The sequence below is a fragment of the Rosa rugosa genome, chromosome 3 (genome assembly GCF_958449725.1).
Source record: "Rosa rugosa chromosome 3, drRosRugo1.1, whole genome shotgun sequence".
NCBI classification, from domain to species: Eukaryota; Viridiplantae; Streptophyta; class Magnoliopsida; order Rosales; family Rosaceae; genus Rosa; species Rosa rugosa.
In genome coordinates, this window is record NC_084822.1 from 37,569,582 (window position 1) to 37,583,025 (window position 13,444).

Below are 13,444 nucleotides of genomic sequence, written 5' to 3' on the forward strand. Positions count from 1 at the left end.
CGGATGCCACAACCCAATGGTTGAGCATAGGATACATACGACCTCAAGGAGGACGACAAACAGGCATCACGAGAGGAAACATCAGAGGCCACAGATCTCGACAAGCAAAACCCTAGAACTAGGGTTTGCCGCCGCCAGTAGAGAGAGAAGAGAAGAGCTCTCATCTCTTTCAATTATAATTAATATCGATCTTTCTATGATTCTTCACTTTTCACTTTGTCTTGATTGCTATTGAAATTTCAACCAAAAAAAATAAAAATAAAAATAAAAATATTTTGGAACAAGGATAAAGCCGCCAAATGCAATGCCTGTTTACACCCTCATCAACTCATTTATCTGTTATCAACATCAAAAGGAGAGAAGATGCTAACGAATCGATAGTACACTGGATAATACAAACACATGCCAAAGCTTACATGAACAAAAATTATACACAAACCTACTGCTACTTCAAAATGGTATCTCACTTTGCCACCAAACTGAATAGTGAGACCACTGTGGTTCCTTTATACGACAAATGCCATGGAGCTTCTGGAAAAAATCACAAATATCTGCCAGTCACCTGAGCTACAGCAGGTTTCTATTAATTAAGCCAATCATCACTTATTGGCAATCTTGCTTGTTTGGTTTCCTGAATCGCTGGCACCTGGGGTTGGGTTTGTAATGGTGGTGTCTGGATTGGGACCTGTGGTTGTGGCACTTGAGATGAGGCCTCTGGTTGCAGCGCCTGGGATGAGGCCTCTGGTTGCGGCGTTTGGGATGGGGCTTCTGGTAGCGGCGCCTGGGATGGGGCTTCTGGTTGCGGTGCCTGGGATGGGGTATCAGGTTGCGGTGCTTGGGATGGGGCATCAGGTTGCGGCGCTTGGGATGGGACATCAGGTTGTGGCGCTTCAGATGGGGTTGCATCAGGTTGTGGGCCTTGGGATGCGGCATCAGATTGTGAGGTTTGAGGTGGCGCATCTGATGGAGTGTCTGATGGTGCCACATCATTCTTAGAATTTTCCGGGACACTTTCTCCAGAAGCAACTGGAGCTGGATTACTGTCTGTTGATGAAACAGGGGGATTATTGTCTGAAGTTGGTTCACCTGATTCAGATTGTTGTGGCACACTTGAAGGGGCTGGTGTGGTAGCAGGGGCTGCTTCTAACAGCAGTGGCTTGCCCGGTTGCTGCTGTGAATTCTGGGCCCCTGGAGGCGGTTTCTTTTGAACAGCCATAGCAACTGTAAGAGATGGCATCCCTGGAGGAAGAATTTCAATCGGTGGTTTCTTGGCAGCATCTGCTAGACTTGTAAGCTTGGGTTCCTCCAGAGAAGCCAAAAATGCTGCAGCAGCATCCGTTTTTTCTAATGGGGTGTGCTCAACCTCCTTTTGCAGCATTTTATTCCATGCCTGAACCAAGTTCTTCAATGTTGGTCTCCCATGAGCCTGCAATATCCATGAGGTCAGCTCACAGCAATGACTCAAGAGTAATATGTACAAGCATATGTAAAATGTCATACATGGGCATGAAGCACAGCCTCAGCAAGCATTCCAGTATCCTGCCATGCCTTCTCCATGAGGGCATTGTCTCCCAAAACTGCAGCTGCGAATGCTGCTTCCCGTCCAGCACCAATGGATATTAAATTGTTTACCAAATTCTGCATTGCATGTCACTGATTTTAGAAAGTATGATATGGAAATGGAGAAAAGAAATCCTATCAGTAAGAGTAATCTGGAACACAGCTAAGACAAAAGTAGACCATTGATATTCCGCAAAGGAAAACAGAGGTGTCAGGAACTAGAATACTGGGAAAGCATAGTTTTTATTTTTCAGAAATCACAGTTTAAATTATGAATATGGACAACAATATGGTATGTATTAATTTTTAGGTGTGGTTTTGTCTGTTATTACTATTACGTGCAAATTAAAATAATTGGAGGCACCAGAAAGCAAAATAAGCATGTCCAGATATAGATAGCATACACTAAGCCGTGTCAACTCTCCATGATTGGCTAACCGAAGAGCTTGTCCTCTTAATTCATGACCCTGTAAAGCTCCTTTCACAGAAGCCGCAGCAGCCAACCTCTTCAGAGCCTCCCGAGCAATTTCAGCCTGTCCAGTAGCATCTGCGGCATCAATAAGATCCAAAAACTCCTTTGTAAATTTCACTATTCCTTGGACAGCTTCCAATATATTCTCTTTCTTAGTTGTTATAGTAAGAATGTCCTTCAAATCAAATCCTGAATTATCTTGCCCCAAGTCCCTGCTGTTGCTCATTGTGAGAAGGCACTGGAGAGCTCTTTTCAAATCACTGCTCTGCATGGCCAAATCAAACTCCAACCTACAAAACGAGGATAGCATTGTAAGTTTCAAAATGAAATGAAATGTAAGCTGTTTGATGCTTAAAAGCCTTTTCTATCATATAATTCAGAAAAGGATTCAACACAAAAATAATGTTTCAGTCTGCCAGACCCATCAATCATTGAATCAACCTTATAAACTGGTATGCAGGTATCTACATATGGTCAGGTTATTACACAGTTATTCCACCAATAGGGTAATACATATTTTATACTGGAAACAAAAGAGAAGAAGCCCATCAAAATGGAAATTTATGAATATGCAAAACAGAGAACTACACATCTACACTGAGTCTGTGACATCAAATATGCAAAGCGCCTGAATTAATTCATGGTATACCTCTTAGAGATTCCAGGCAAATGAAGTGCCTCAGTAGCATAACCCATCCCTAGCAGAAACTGGGCTAAATCATCATGATGTTCTCTGCCAAGCCTACTTGCCCTGCATAAAAGAATAACTTGTAGCGTCAGATAATCAATGCTACATCTCATATACAACATTAGGCCAGGAAAAAAAAAAAATTCTCATTTAAAACTGTAGAGAGTGACTGATACCATTTCACAGCACTAACAGCATCTCCATAAGCAGCAAGGCACCGACAGCGGATACCGGGGTGGCTGAGGGATAAGGCATGAGCACTCATGTATCTGCCAGAATGATTTCAAGCAGTTATTCAATCATAAATTTCTTCTCCAATCAAAATTTCAGCTACAATGACTAATGAAAGTAACTCCGTTATATCCACTAATAATCAGACTCAGACCACAGTGTACTCGGTAGCCGGTCAAAACAAAAAAAAAGAAAGTGCAAATTACTGCTCTAGAGCACCGAGGAATGAGGAATGAGGAATGAGGATAGAAAACCAGGCAAGCCAACTGACCAAGTTGTTTTAAAGATATCAGTGAATCAAAGGATACTTTCTTTTAAAGTTTCCTGTCCGTAACTTCTTTCGGATCCAAATAAAAACTCATAAAACTTTATGATAAAACTCACAAATCTATGAAGCAACATCAAACATTACTATTCATGGAGTCCTTTTTTGTTCATACTAAATATTGTATATGATAAATAATGGAACAAGAGAAAGGAAATTGCTTGTGTTAACATTCATGTACTTGTTGAAAGACTAGATATGATATGTTTTATGGGCATGAATATTAACAACATACAAGTATTAGCAGCTGATCCTTGAAGGAAAAGGGGGTCCATTACCTATCAATTAGCCAAAGAACACCATCTTTGACACCCACCACAACCAGAGGTCCTACAGGTCGTTTCTGCTCTAATGGAAAACGAGTAACTGCAACTGAGACCCCTCCACCACCAACAGCCACCTCGTTAACCTTTCTTTCTTCTGCAATCCCAGAATCATCCCCATCAACTCTAGATTGCTTTGACAAGGTTAAGAATGGGGGCACAGATGGAGCATGCTGAAATGAGGCTAATCGCACCACCTAAAACAGGACAAAAAATTAAGAGAATTCCGAACATTTCAATCAAAACAGTGATACAAATTTAATATATAGCATTTGGCTGCAACTTCGATAAATTTTCCAGCTACTATAGTTCTATAAAGTTGTTCATGATAGGTAGTTAAAAAGGACTTGAAATCAAAGGTTTTCAAGCTGCATATTAAGATGAAGACAACTACTTGGATTAAAAGTTCGAAAGATGGAACAACAGAACTTACAGGTTCTAATAGAGACAATCTTTCGTAACCAATAAAGAAAACGTTTTACTGGAATTTTCTTAATAGTTCGGTGTGCAATTTGAGTAATCCAATTCTCAGAATCCAGAAACAGAATTCTACCATGTTAATCCAATTTTAGTGTATACCAGTATTTGTTCAATCAGATAAAAAAAATAAAAAAATAAAAAATTAATAATAAAAATATCTAATGAAGAAGTTTTCCAAAAGAGTTTGTTATAAACATCTGATGCTTATGCCAAAAAAGGCAGCAACTCCAAAGAAACTGAAGGAAAACTTGATTAATTTCTATGCCAATTATGGATACACAAAAACCCAGCTGGACACCTGCCAGTCACGATCAACCTCACCCTTCCCCTCCCTACAGGATGGAACAGAGGGAGAAGAGAGGGTGGTAGAGGGTTATGCATACCCAATGGTATTTATGCCATCACTTATCATGGCAAATGAAAGGTCAGCACTAAGTCATACATTTGGGGAACTCTTTTTACCTGTAGCATTGGGGGCCTCAATGCTATCCTTTCCTGGGTAGCAGATTGAGGACCATCAACCGCAATTAGTGCCAAATCACCATGCTCAGCAAGGGCCTTTGCTTGTACCTCCTTCAGCATCATCTCCTCTTTCCTCTTTTTCGTTTCGATATCAATCACTGCAACTCCAGCATCCACAAAAACACATCTGCAAAAAGCAGCATACCAAAGAGGCAGGCTTATATGTTAGGATATTTTTAACAGGCATATTATCAATTCAGTTTACAATTCATATTCTGCATTGTTGCTGAAACAAATGAATCCAGTGTATGCATGAAAAGCCAGATGGAATTGAAAGTAACAATAACTTTTTTAACACCGGTGTTACCAACCAGTATGAGTCTTCTATGTACATAGTTCCAGATAAATGGTACTGTTGCTTGCAAGTTGGCTCCCAATTTCTTGACATTCATTACAGTTATAACTTAAACCAGAGTTTGTGTCTTCTCCAAGGACGATGATGCTTGAAATGATTAAACTTTTCTTTTTCAATAGTTTTCAGTTATGTACAACGGTATCCGTTGTAAAGGGAGTTATGCAAAGTACAATGTGATCCGAAAGTCCGGGAAGAGGAGGGGTCAAGAAAGAATACGGGAAGTAGCCTGCCTAAGAGATCTTTTATAGATGAAGAACCGGAACCAGAACCAAAGACTTCAGTTTTGAGAATTCTGACATTGTAGCAACCCATATGTAACATCATATGTACAAGTCTAAGGTACTATAAATCTAGCTCTTCTAAATTGGGTAATTGACTTAAAATACTATAAAGCTAACAATGCTTTACCCACCAATAAAATCACATAAATCTAGAAGCTGTCATTAATGTAAAGATAGAAATTGTGGGAAAAATAGTGTATCTTACTCGATGGTGGTTGGGGTAACAACAAACAACTGTCGCCGATGCCATACAGCACCAGTAGCATAAGGAATTGCAACATCGCCCAAGTATCTATATTGTGGGCGCAAAGAAGATATGACGATGTATTTCTGATATGCAAAAGCGCAATACTCAACCGTTTGATCCCATGCTGTCCATTCTGGCTGAGGAAGTAGACCACCAACAGGTTGAAAAGTTTCCCAACTGCATAGTTAGAACCACTTAATATTAATGGAAAATCTTATCAAGATCTTATAGCCATATAGTCATCAAAAAAAAAAAAAAAAAAAAAAAAAATAATAATAATAATAATAATATTATTATTATTATTAAAAATAAATAAATAAATAAAATAAAATAAACATGTATGCAAATACATCACAAAGTACGCTTTAGCAATCCACATTGAAAATATCTGGATGTGAACAAGTTTGGAGTAGCCAAAAATATTTAGAAGTCTGTAGCTTCTCAATTTTGGCAACAACTTATTGGAAGCAAAGTTCAAGCATCCTATCCGAGTATGAGTACTGAACACACCGAGGGTAAATCGATGAAGTTGGCAAAAGCTCGACTAACATTATTTTTGTTTTTAACAGAGTCAAATTATCTAAAACACAATTTAGAAGCTATAAACTATAAAGGGGTGAAGAAATGCAACAGGACTACAATATTTCCTAGTTCATTGAAATGAAACAAATAACATGCAAATTCATATCTTCACCTGTATAGTACTGGCAGAAAAAGTAACATAACAAAAATCCTTACCTATATAGCTGAAAGTTTTGGGGTGTAGCCTCAGCTGGAGACTTGTGAGAAGAAAACCCATCGTCAAAAGTGGAAAAAGAAGAAACACCAGCACTTCCAAATCCAGACAGGGGCATAGATTGAATTGTTGAAATAGCGGTTGCAGCAACTGGGCTAATTCTCCGAGATGTTCGATATGCAACACCAAGAAGTGCCCCTCCGTGCAAGCCAATGACCTGGAAAATATAATTTTGAGTTATAGGAATTACTAAATGTTATACACCAAGATTTTGATGGATGAGTCCATCATTGATGCATTTGCACTAATTGGGTTCAGGCACATAATATATCCAACTAGTTAACAGAGTTTGTGCTGCAGATTAACATTTCCAGTCCTAGGGTTCTCATTTTGGCTAGTTCATTTCTGTACGACAGCAAGGCCCATGCTTGCTATATATTGATTGGGTTAATCTAGGACATTATTTACCATGTGGTATGCTTAAGAGGAATCAGGGATTGTTGGCCAACTTCCGTCAGACAGTCGTTTCTCAGTTTTTCTTCTTCTTTTTTTAATGTTTTTTATGGAGTTGAATATAAGATGAAACAGAAGGGAAACATGTTTTATCCACCCTTGTTTAATCTGAAAGAAGCTTGATGTAAGTAAAATTAACAGGTCTGCACCATATCGCATTCACATCCTACTAGAAAAGAAGCATGCTTCATTTAAATGTTCATGTGTATAGGGACATACACAAGTCATAGATATGGGACATGTGTCATAGTACAAGTGTGTGTGCATAAATATTGAGGGAAGACAAAAACAAAGGAACCAAAGAGGGTGATAACATTCAACAGGTATCTTAACCTGAAAGCAAGGTTTGTCTAATTGCCATCATTGTAAAAACCAGGAGCCACTTCTGTATTGAAACCCAGAAGCACTTTGCCAAAAAATATTAAAATATCAACCTCTATATCTAATTAGACATTCGCATGCTAGAACTAAACTACTCTTAACAACAAACCAGGCAGAACATAATACATACCGGTTCACTGCGACCACCTATGGATCTCATTAAAATATTTGAGGTGCCATCATCCAGCAAGATACGAACTTGTACATTGGCTGCAGAAGCAGCTGATGCAGCTGCAGCAGCAGCTTGTGCTGCAGCTGCAGCTGCTTCTCTTGCTTTTCTCGACGAACTGCCTTTTGGAACTACAGGAATTCGAGGAGGCAATGACGATTCCAGTATGGCAAATCTATCACGGCATGTATCCCAAGCCAAAAGCCTTGCACTGCCTGAATCAACGATGGACCAGTCACTAACTTTGTAAATAGAGAAGTAAGGGATATCTGGCCAAACAATCGCAAGATACCTGCAATAAAACATATGTAGAAATATTTATTACCAAGTTAGAACTGAAGCTCCAAACCACAACATGTTGGACTAACACCATAATAAATTTCAGCCGAGACATGCCAATAGTCACCAAATGAGGTGGCAGTGTTTCATTTATTTTAAACATGGGCTCACTCTACACCCATTTATTTCTAAAAGAGCATATGTTCTCACACTTCATTATGTAACATTTCCTTTCACCTGGCATGTATCATATCAGAAATTCAAAACACATATAGATGAATGATTAACCACAGGCATCGTAAACAAGATGCATTTTTTGTTGCTGCTATGAATGTTCAATAAACAGGCCATGAATTGCTAACTGAACTTAATAGTGCTATCAATTGAACAAGGTGACCAGTGCAGCACATGAAATGTAGGTAGCTAAAATAAAACAACTATAGCGCCTGATGCAACTTACTTTCCCGAACTGCTTACAGAAAGAATTGAATATGAATCATGTGGAACAGGCGTACTAATGTGCTTCTTAATCTGTTTGACATGTAATGCTTCAAGTGAATCTCCCCTAAGCCTTCCGGTCTCCGACAAAGAAGCATTATTTCCAAGAGTTGGATTTGCTGTCTGGGATAACTGAAAGTTTAACAGCTTCAGTTCCCTTTCAATAACATACACAGCAGAATGCTCTCGACTTCCTGATGGTGTTAGTAGGGGAGCTACAGCTGGAAGAGATCTGGGGTCAAATTCACTGATAATGATACCGACATTGGATCCAGTAGCAACCAGGTGAGGCTGTAAAGGATGTGCAACCATACAGTAAACCTGCAATACAGCCGATAAGTGAAATTGGCTATTATAGAAACTTGACAACATTTGTTGGAACATTACAAATATATTTGACAAGTTATGAACGTAACTGCTGAAAAAGGGAAAGAATGTAGGAATGGCTTAGTACTTATATCAGAACTGAATGATGTTCTTTAGGTACAAGGCAAGTGGCTTATTTCTCTTTGGAATTCCAGCTTTCTATGTTCTCATTTTACAATTGACCATTTCTATTTTGAAGCAGGTCTCACACGCAACAAAATTTTGTGTTTCTTTTAGATTCCCTATGAAGTTATTAAATAAAACAATAATGCATTAAAACATGACTTCCACCTCGACAAATTGATCGTACATGCAGGTTGAAAAAGCATGGATCAAGGAAAGAAAAAAAAAAACTGTGGGCTTCCTGGATTTTCCAAAAGAAAATGCAGAAAAGAGAAGCATTACCCTCTAGAATGATTAACAACAAAAAATCTGGTCATTTGAACACAGGCAATATGTATAGTTGCAGGAAATAATATCAATTTCTAAATTCAACTATAACAGACCCAAACTGTCTTATAAAGATGGTTTAGGAGTCAAGAGTCTGCATTTATTTTTGTCTCTAAGTCTAAGGTGTCGTATTACAGGATTCTGATTTGATGAAAACAGTTCTGTTTACCCAACAAGAAAGTTAAGAACTCTGGACAATTGTTCCCTCCATGCCCAAAAGTTCTTAGGCAACAATAGAAATGTCATATTTAGTACAGAAAATGAGTAAAGATAAAAGGACAACCTCTGCAAAATGGTCCGTAAAAAAATTCACCATAATAACGACACCATCATATTTTTTAACATTGGGAAAGTCAACAGGTCATCAAACAATTGGTTGAGATTTTACTTTTTAAATAGATGACAGCCTGGATGTAAAGCTTCAAGGTTTTGTATATAGAAAAACATAAACTCCTGATAACTTTTATAAAAGAGACTCTTACCCTAATTTTCTTATTGGGAGCGATCACATGTGGAGGGATCAGAGAAGAAAGTTCACACAACGGCCTTGTCAGAGCAGAGTAAGTTGGGTGTTCGATGGCCCTGAGAATATTTCCAAACAATTTTTGTTGATATCCATCACAAAGAACCAAAGAAAACATTATTTTATCACAGTTCTCATAAGCAAGCTATACCTAACTTTTCTTGGTCAGTAACACAGATTCTCATTAAAGAAAAAGGCACACTTGAGAACTAAAAGGAATGATGAATGGATGGAAAATTTGAAGGCATAGCACTAGAAACAAATTTTGTCCATACCATATATTGGAATCTTTAACGCAAGTCAGTATATCAAGGTTTGGAGCACGAGGGTGGCACCAGGATGCCACACTATGGCAAGCCATTTTTGGAACAGGTTTAATGCGCCGCAGCTCCTGAGACATAAATAAAGAGAAAAGCAGGAAAAAAAGGAAAAAAGACATCAGTTATAGGAAAATTATAAGCTCCAACAGATTTCTGGTTAAGAAAAATACTTCTCAGATATAGTCTTAAATATTGAGTACCTTAAAAGAAATTGTGTCCCATATAGCTAATGTCTTATCTGCACCAATTGAGATAAGCTGAGGAGCTGCTCCGATCACTCTAGAAAGTTCAACAGCGACAACCCCACCATCATGTGCCTAAAAGTATCAGGAAAGAATTGTATGATATACCATCTCTGTTAGTTCTGCAGGTCAATGAAAGACAATTCGTACAGCACTTATACAACAGACAAAATGTGGATGTATAAAGCTCCTACCATTCATGTGCACACAAAGGAATGACTTGAAAAAGGAAAGAACATGTCAATCCATACATTTACTAGAAGAACGATTCGCTTACTTCATTAAAAAAAGGTCAAAAACATAAGTACTGTGGACGCAAAGTCCATCAGATCCAGCATAATATCCTCAGCCACAAACTTACAGTATTCTAAATGATACTTTATTATAGAAGGGTGGAAAACATCAGTAATATGGATAAGAAGTCCATCAAATCCAGCTTAACTCCAGACTATAAAAACTAATTATCGATTCAAAACTCCCCCTTCCATCAAGAAGGAACAAACTAGAAGTATTATTTTAAAAATGGTCCAACAAAGATGCCCAAAGAGAAACTAACGGTTTAATTCAATAAACTAAACTAAACAAAATCATCAAAACCCAATATCCCAAAGTCAAATATTTCCTCTGATGGACAAGATAAGGTGTGCAAAATCACAATATTGGATGTTTTAGATCTATATCAGAAAATGCAGGCCGAACATGTGGTCACATTGTCCTTAAATATATTTTAATAAAATTACAACATCTACAAGGCTTGGTACAAGAGAATAAGAAGATAGTTGCCTTTATACTGAGCTTGGGTACGAGTTCTCTTGAATCTTGAGCATGATCTGCACTCCAAACTACAAGCAAACCATCATTACCCCCCGAGACCAAAAGAGCCTGCAATCAAATTTCAATTAGCACAAAGAGAATGTAAAAGGCAACACAGGCACTAAAAAACATTAGGCGTATATATATACAGTACTTATATCTCTAACACATGAACATTCATATCTGCATATTCCTAGAACCTGAATTTCCCCATTTCAATTTTTTCTCATCACAGATGATTGAGTGAAGAACCACTTCCATGAACTCGGTATCAAAATGAATCTTAAGAATGAAGAAACAGTGAACATTGTGTGAACCTTCTTCAGAGGTCAATCAATATCATACATGAAACTCAACAGAAACATTCAGAATCAGACAAGAATTGAAAGATGATAAAAATGTTTGAAAACAAAGCTGACATAAACACAGAAAAGAAGGTAACTTGATTTCCCTTATTATAAGTTAAGAACATACCTCACCAGAAGAGGACACAAATGTCATCAAACAAGCTATGGATCCTTTATGACCTCCGGTGTATCTTCTTACAAGCTGAATGAAACAAGCATATCAGACAAAGCAATGATTTTTCATAGCGAACAATGATGGAAAATTTAGAAAAGTGCAAACCTTCCATGTCATCATTGAAAGTACTCTAATAACACCATCTGATCCACCAAAAGCAACAAGAGGAACATCACCAACAGCAGATCTAGAGAGAAATTCCATACTACAAGAACCAGAGGAGAAAGAAAGAAATGGATAGCACCAAAAATGTTATTTCCAAGAAGAGAAAAACAAAACAAAAGGTACATAAGTTATGGCTTGCAGATTATGTCATAATCACACCAGATTCAATTTCAAGGAATTATGGAAGCTACTTCTTTTGGTGAATAACAACATGAAAAAAAATAAGGAGAAAAAGAATGTGAACTTGCCAGAGAAGTGATTTGTTGTCAAGTTCCTGCTTTGGTACATCACGGCCACGCATTGTCACCAAGTCCAAAAATATGGCTTTGTTTTCACAACAGATGACAAGAAAGTGTCTTCCTTTGGTTGTTGGAGCGGGAGAATTAAATGGTGATGCTACATTATTGACAGCCGATGGAGCCTCAGCAGCTGCAGAACGGTTACGCCAAAGTTGCCAAAAGCGCACGTCATCATCATAGAAGTTTACCTGCTTAACACTTTTGTGACACCATATGCCCTCAGGCCTCAGTGCGTGTTGAGGTTTCAATAAAAAGAAAACAAACAGAACAATGCAAGTGCAGCAGTATATTACCTCCCTCCACGAATGGCTTCAGTGGGTTTCCCCTTGGAGTCTATCAACCACATCCAAACAACACAATTAAGAAAATAATATTAGTACCAGTAAATTACTAATAAGAAATAATTACATGTTATGAAGTTCTTTGGTTTACTGATGCAAGTTTAGAAATCCTACTGAGCCACACTGAAGCAAAACATTGTCAAAGATGGCGCAGCATTCAAAGCTACTCGTAAAACTGAGCATTGATTTTCAAGCAAAATATTGTGGCATGTGTATCGTCTCAATTACATCAAAGTTCTGTTATGAAATATGTCTATCAGAAATTTTCAAACTAGAAACCACGGAAACACAACTGGCCAAGCTGATTATAGTACAGAAGTTCTGAGCTGAATCGTAACGAAATCATGTATGTAATCTTGCAGAAATGAAACAAAAGAGAAATTCTTAACGATTCTTCATAAAGCTTTTAGGTACTACTACTCCCTGAGCTAAATTTCCATAATTAGGTATTAGAAAATGAGAAGCAGTCGCCGAAATTGAATACTCGGAATTGAATTAACTGATTCAGTACCTGTTTCACCCTCGGCGAGCTTCTCCAACTTGGCTCCGACCAAACGCCGGTGATCGACGCCGCCAGCTTTGAGCTCGTAAATCACCTGAGAAGCCAACCAGAGTTGAATAAAGGAACAAAAAGAAGAGGAGGATAGAAAAGCGAAAGGGGCGAGATTGTGCACCTGGCGATGTTCCCAATTCCAAACGGAGACGTGATCGGAGGCATCGGCGGTGACGAGCCATGGATGCGTTGGATGCAACTGAATCTTGACGATCTTGTCGTTCGTCGGCCGGAAAGCTCTTAACCGCAACATTGATCGGAATGGATCGGAGAACGATTGCTCAATGGACTCAGATCAGCAACGCATTATGCCCTAAACGGAGGAGGGAGAGAATAGAGATGGAGAGTTGTTACCGGATTTCAAATGCCCAGTTCTTCTCTCTGCTTATTATGACGAGATCGGGGAGGCTGGGACTTTCTTTCTTTTCTCTTTGCAGCACCAACTTAATTTACCGCGCCGTTAATCTATTTGACTAGCCGCACCAGACTCACCTTTTCTTACAGTAAACTGAATTAATTTGGGAATGTACGAAACTGGGCATGGATGAATTTTTTTTTTTTTTTTTTTTTGAGTGAAAGATAACTTCATTCATAATGAAATATTACAGTGAGTAAGGTGCAAAGGAATGACTACCACTCTTCAACAAGAAAGGGATAGAAATATCCTTGCTCACTTTAGACTTCAGATTAAAAGTCTATATTAACAAATCGATGGAGCCACCGAGCCACATAGACCCCGACTCTAAACAAAGAAAATGCTTAACTTCAAGGTTTTTTTTTTGTAAGACGA

At 38.3% G+C, this 13,444-nt stretch overlaps 1 protein-coding gene across 1 annotated transcript; it reads right to left on the bottom strand.

The window, feature by feature from the left end:
* Nucleotides 1-287: 287 nt before the first annotated feature.
* LOC133741118 (uncharacterized) lies at nucleotides 288-13,106 on the bottom strand. The gene is made up of 21 exons (XM_062169065.1): nucleotides 12,776-13,106; nucleotides 12,613-12,697; nucleotides 12,054-12,093; nucleotides 11,710-11,958; nucleotides 11,402-11,501; nucleotides 11,249-11,323; nucleotides 10,745-10,843; nucleotides 9,920-10,036; nucleotides 9,675-9,790; nucleotides 9,359-9,458; nucleotides 8,023-8,381; nucleotides 7,245-7,575; nucleotides 6,223-6,437; nucleotides 5,443-5,661; nucleotides 4,542-4,728; nucleotides 3,555-3,796; nucleotides 2,897-2,989; nucleotides 2,682-2,783; nucleotides 1,965-2,322; nucleotides 1,501-1,638; nucleotides 288-1,426 (listed from the first exon to the last, which is right to left on the bottom strand). The coding sequence occupies exons 1-21, from the start codon at nucleotides 12,905-12,907 to the stop codon at nucleotides 584-586; spliced, it is 4,200 nt and encodes a 1,399-aa protein (XP_062025049.1). The 5' UTR covers nucleotides 12,908-13,106; the 3' UTR covers nucleotides 288-583.
* Nucleotides 13,107-13,444: the final 338 nt, after the last annotated feature.

Coding starts and splice junctions, on each gene's coding strand:
- LOC133741118 (XM_062169065.1), bottom strand. CDS start 12,907: ATGTTGCGGTTAAGAGCTTTCCGGCCGACGAACGACAAGATCGTCAAG. Junction 12,698..12,775: donor GGAATTGGGAACATCGCCAG/GTGCACAATCTC, acceptor TTGGCTTCTCAG/GTGATTTACGAGCTCAAAGC. Junction 9,459..9,674: donor GTTAAAGATTCCAATATATG/GTATGGACAAAA, acceptor AAATATTCTCAG/GGCCATCGAACACCCAACTT.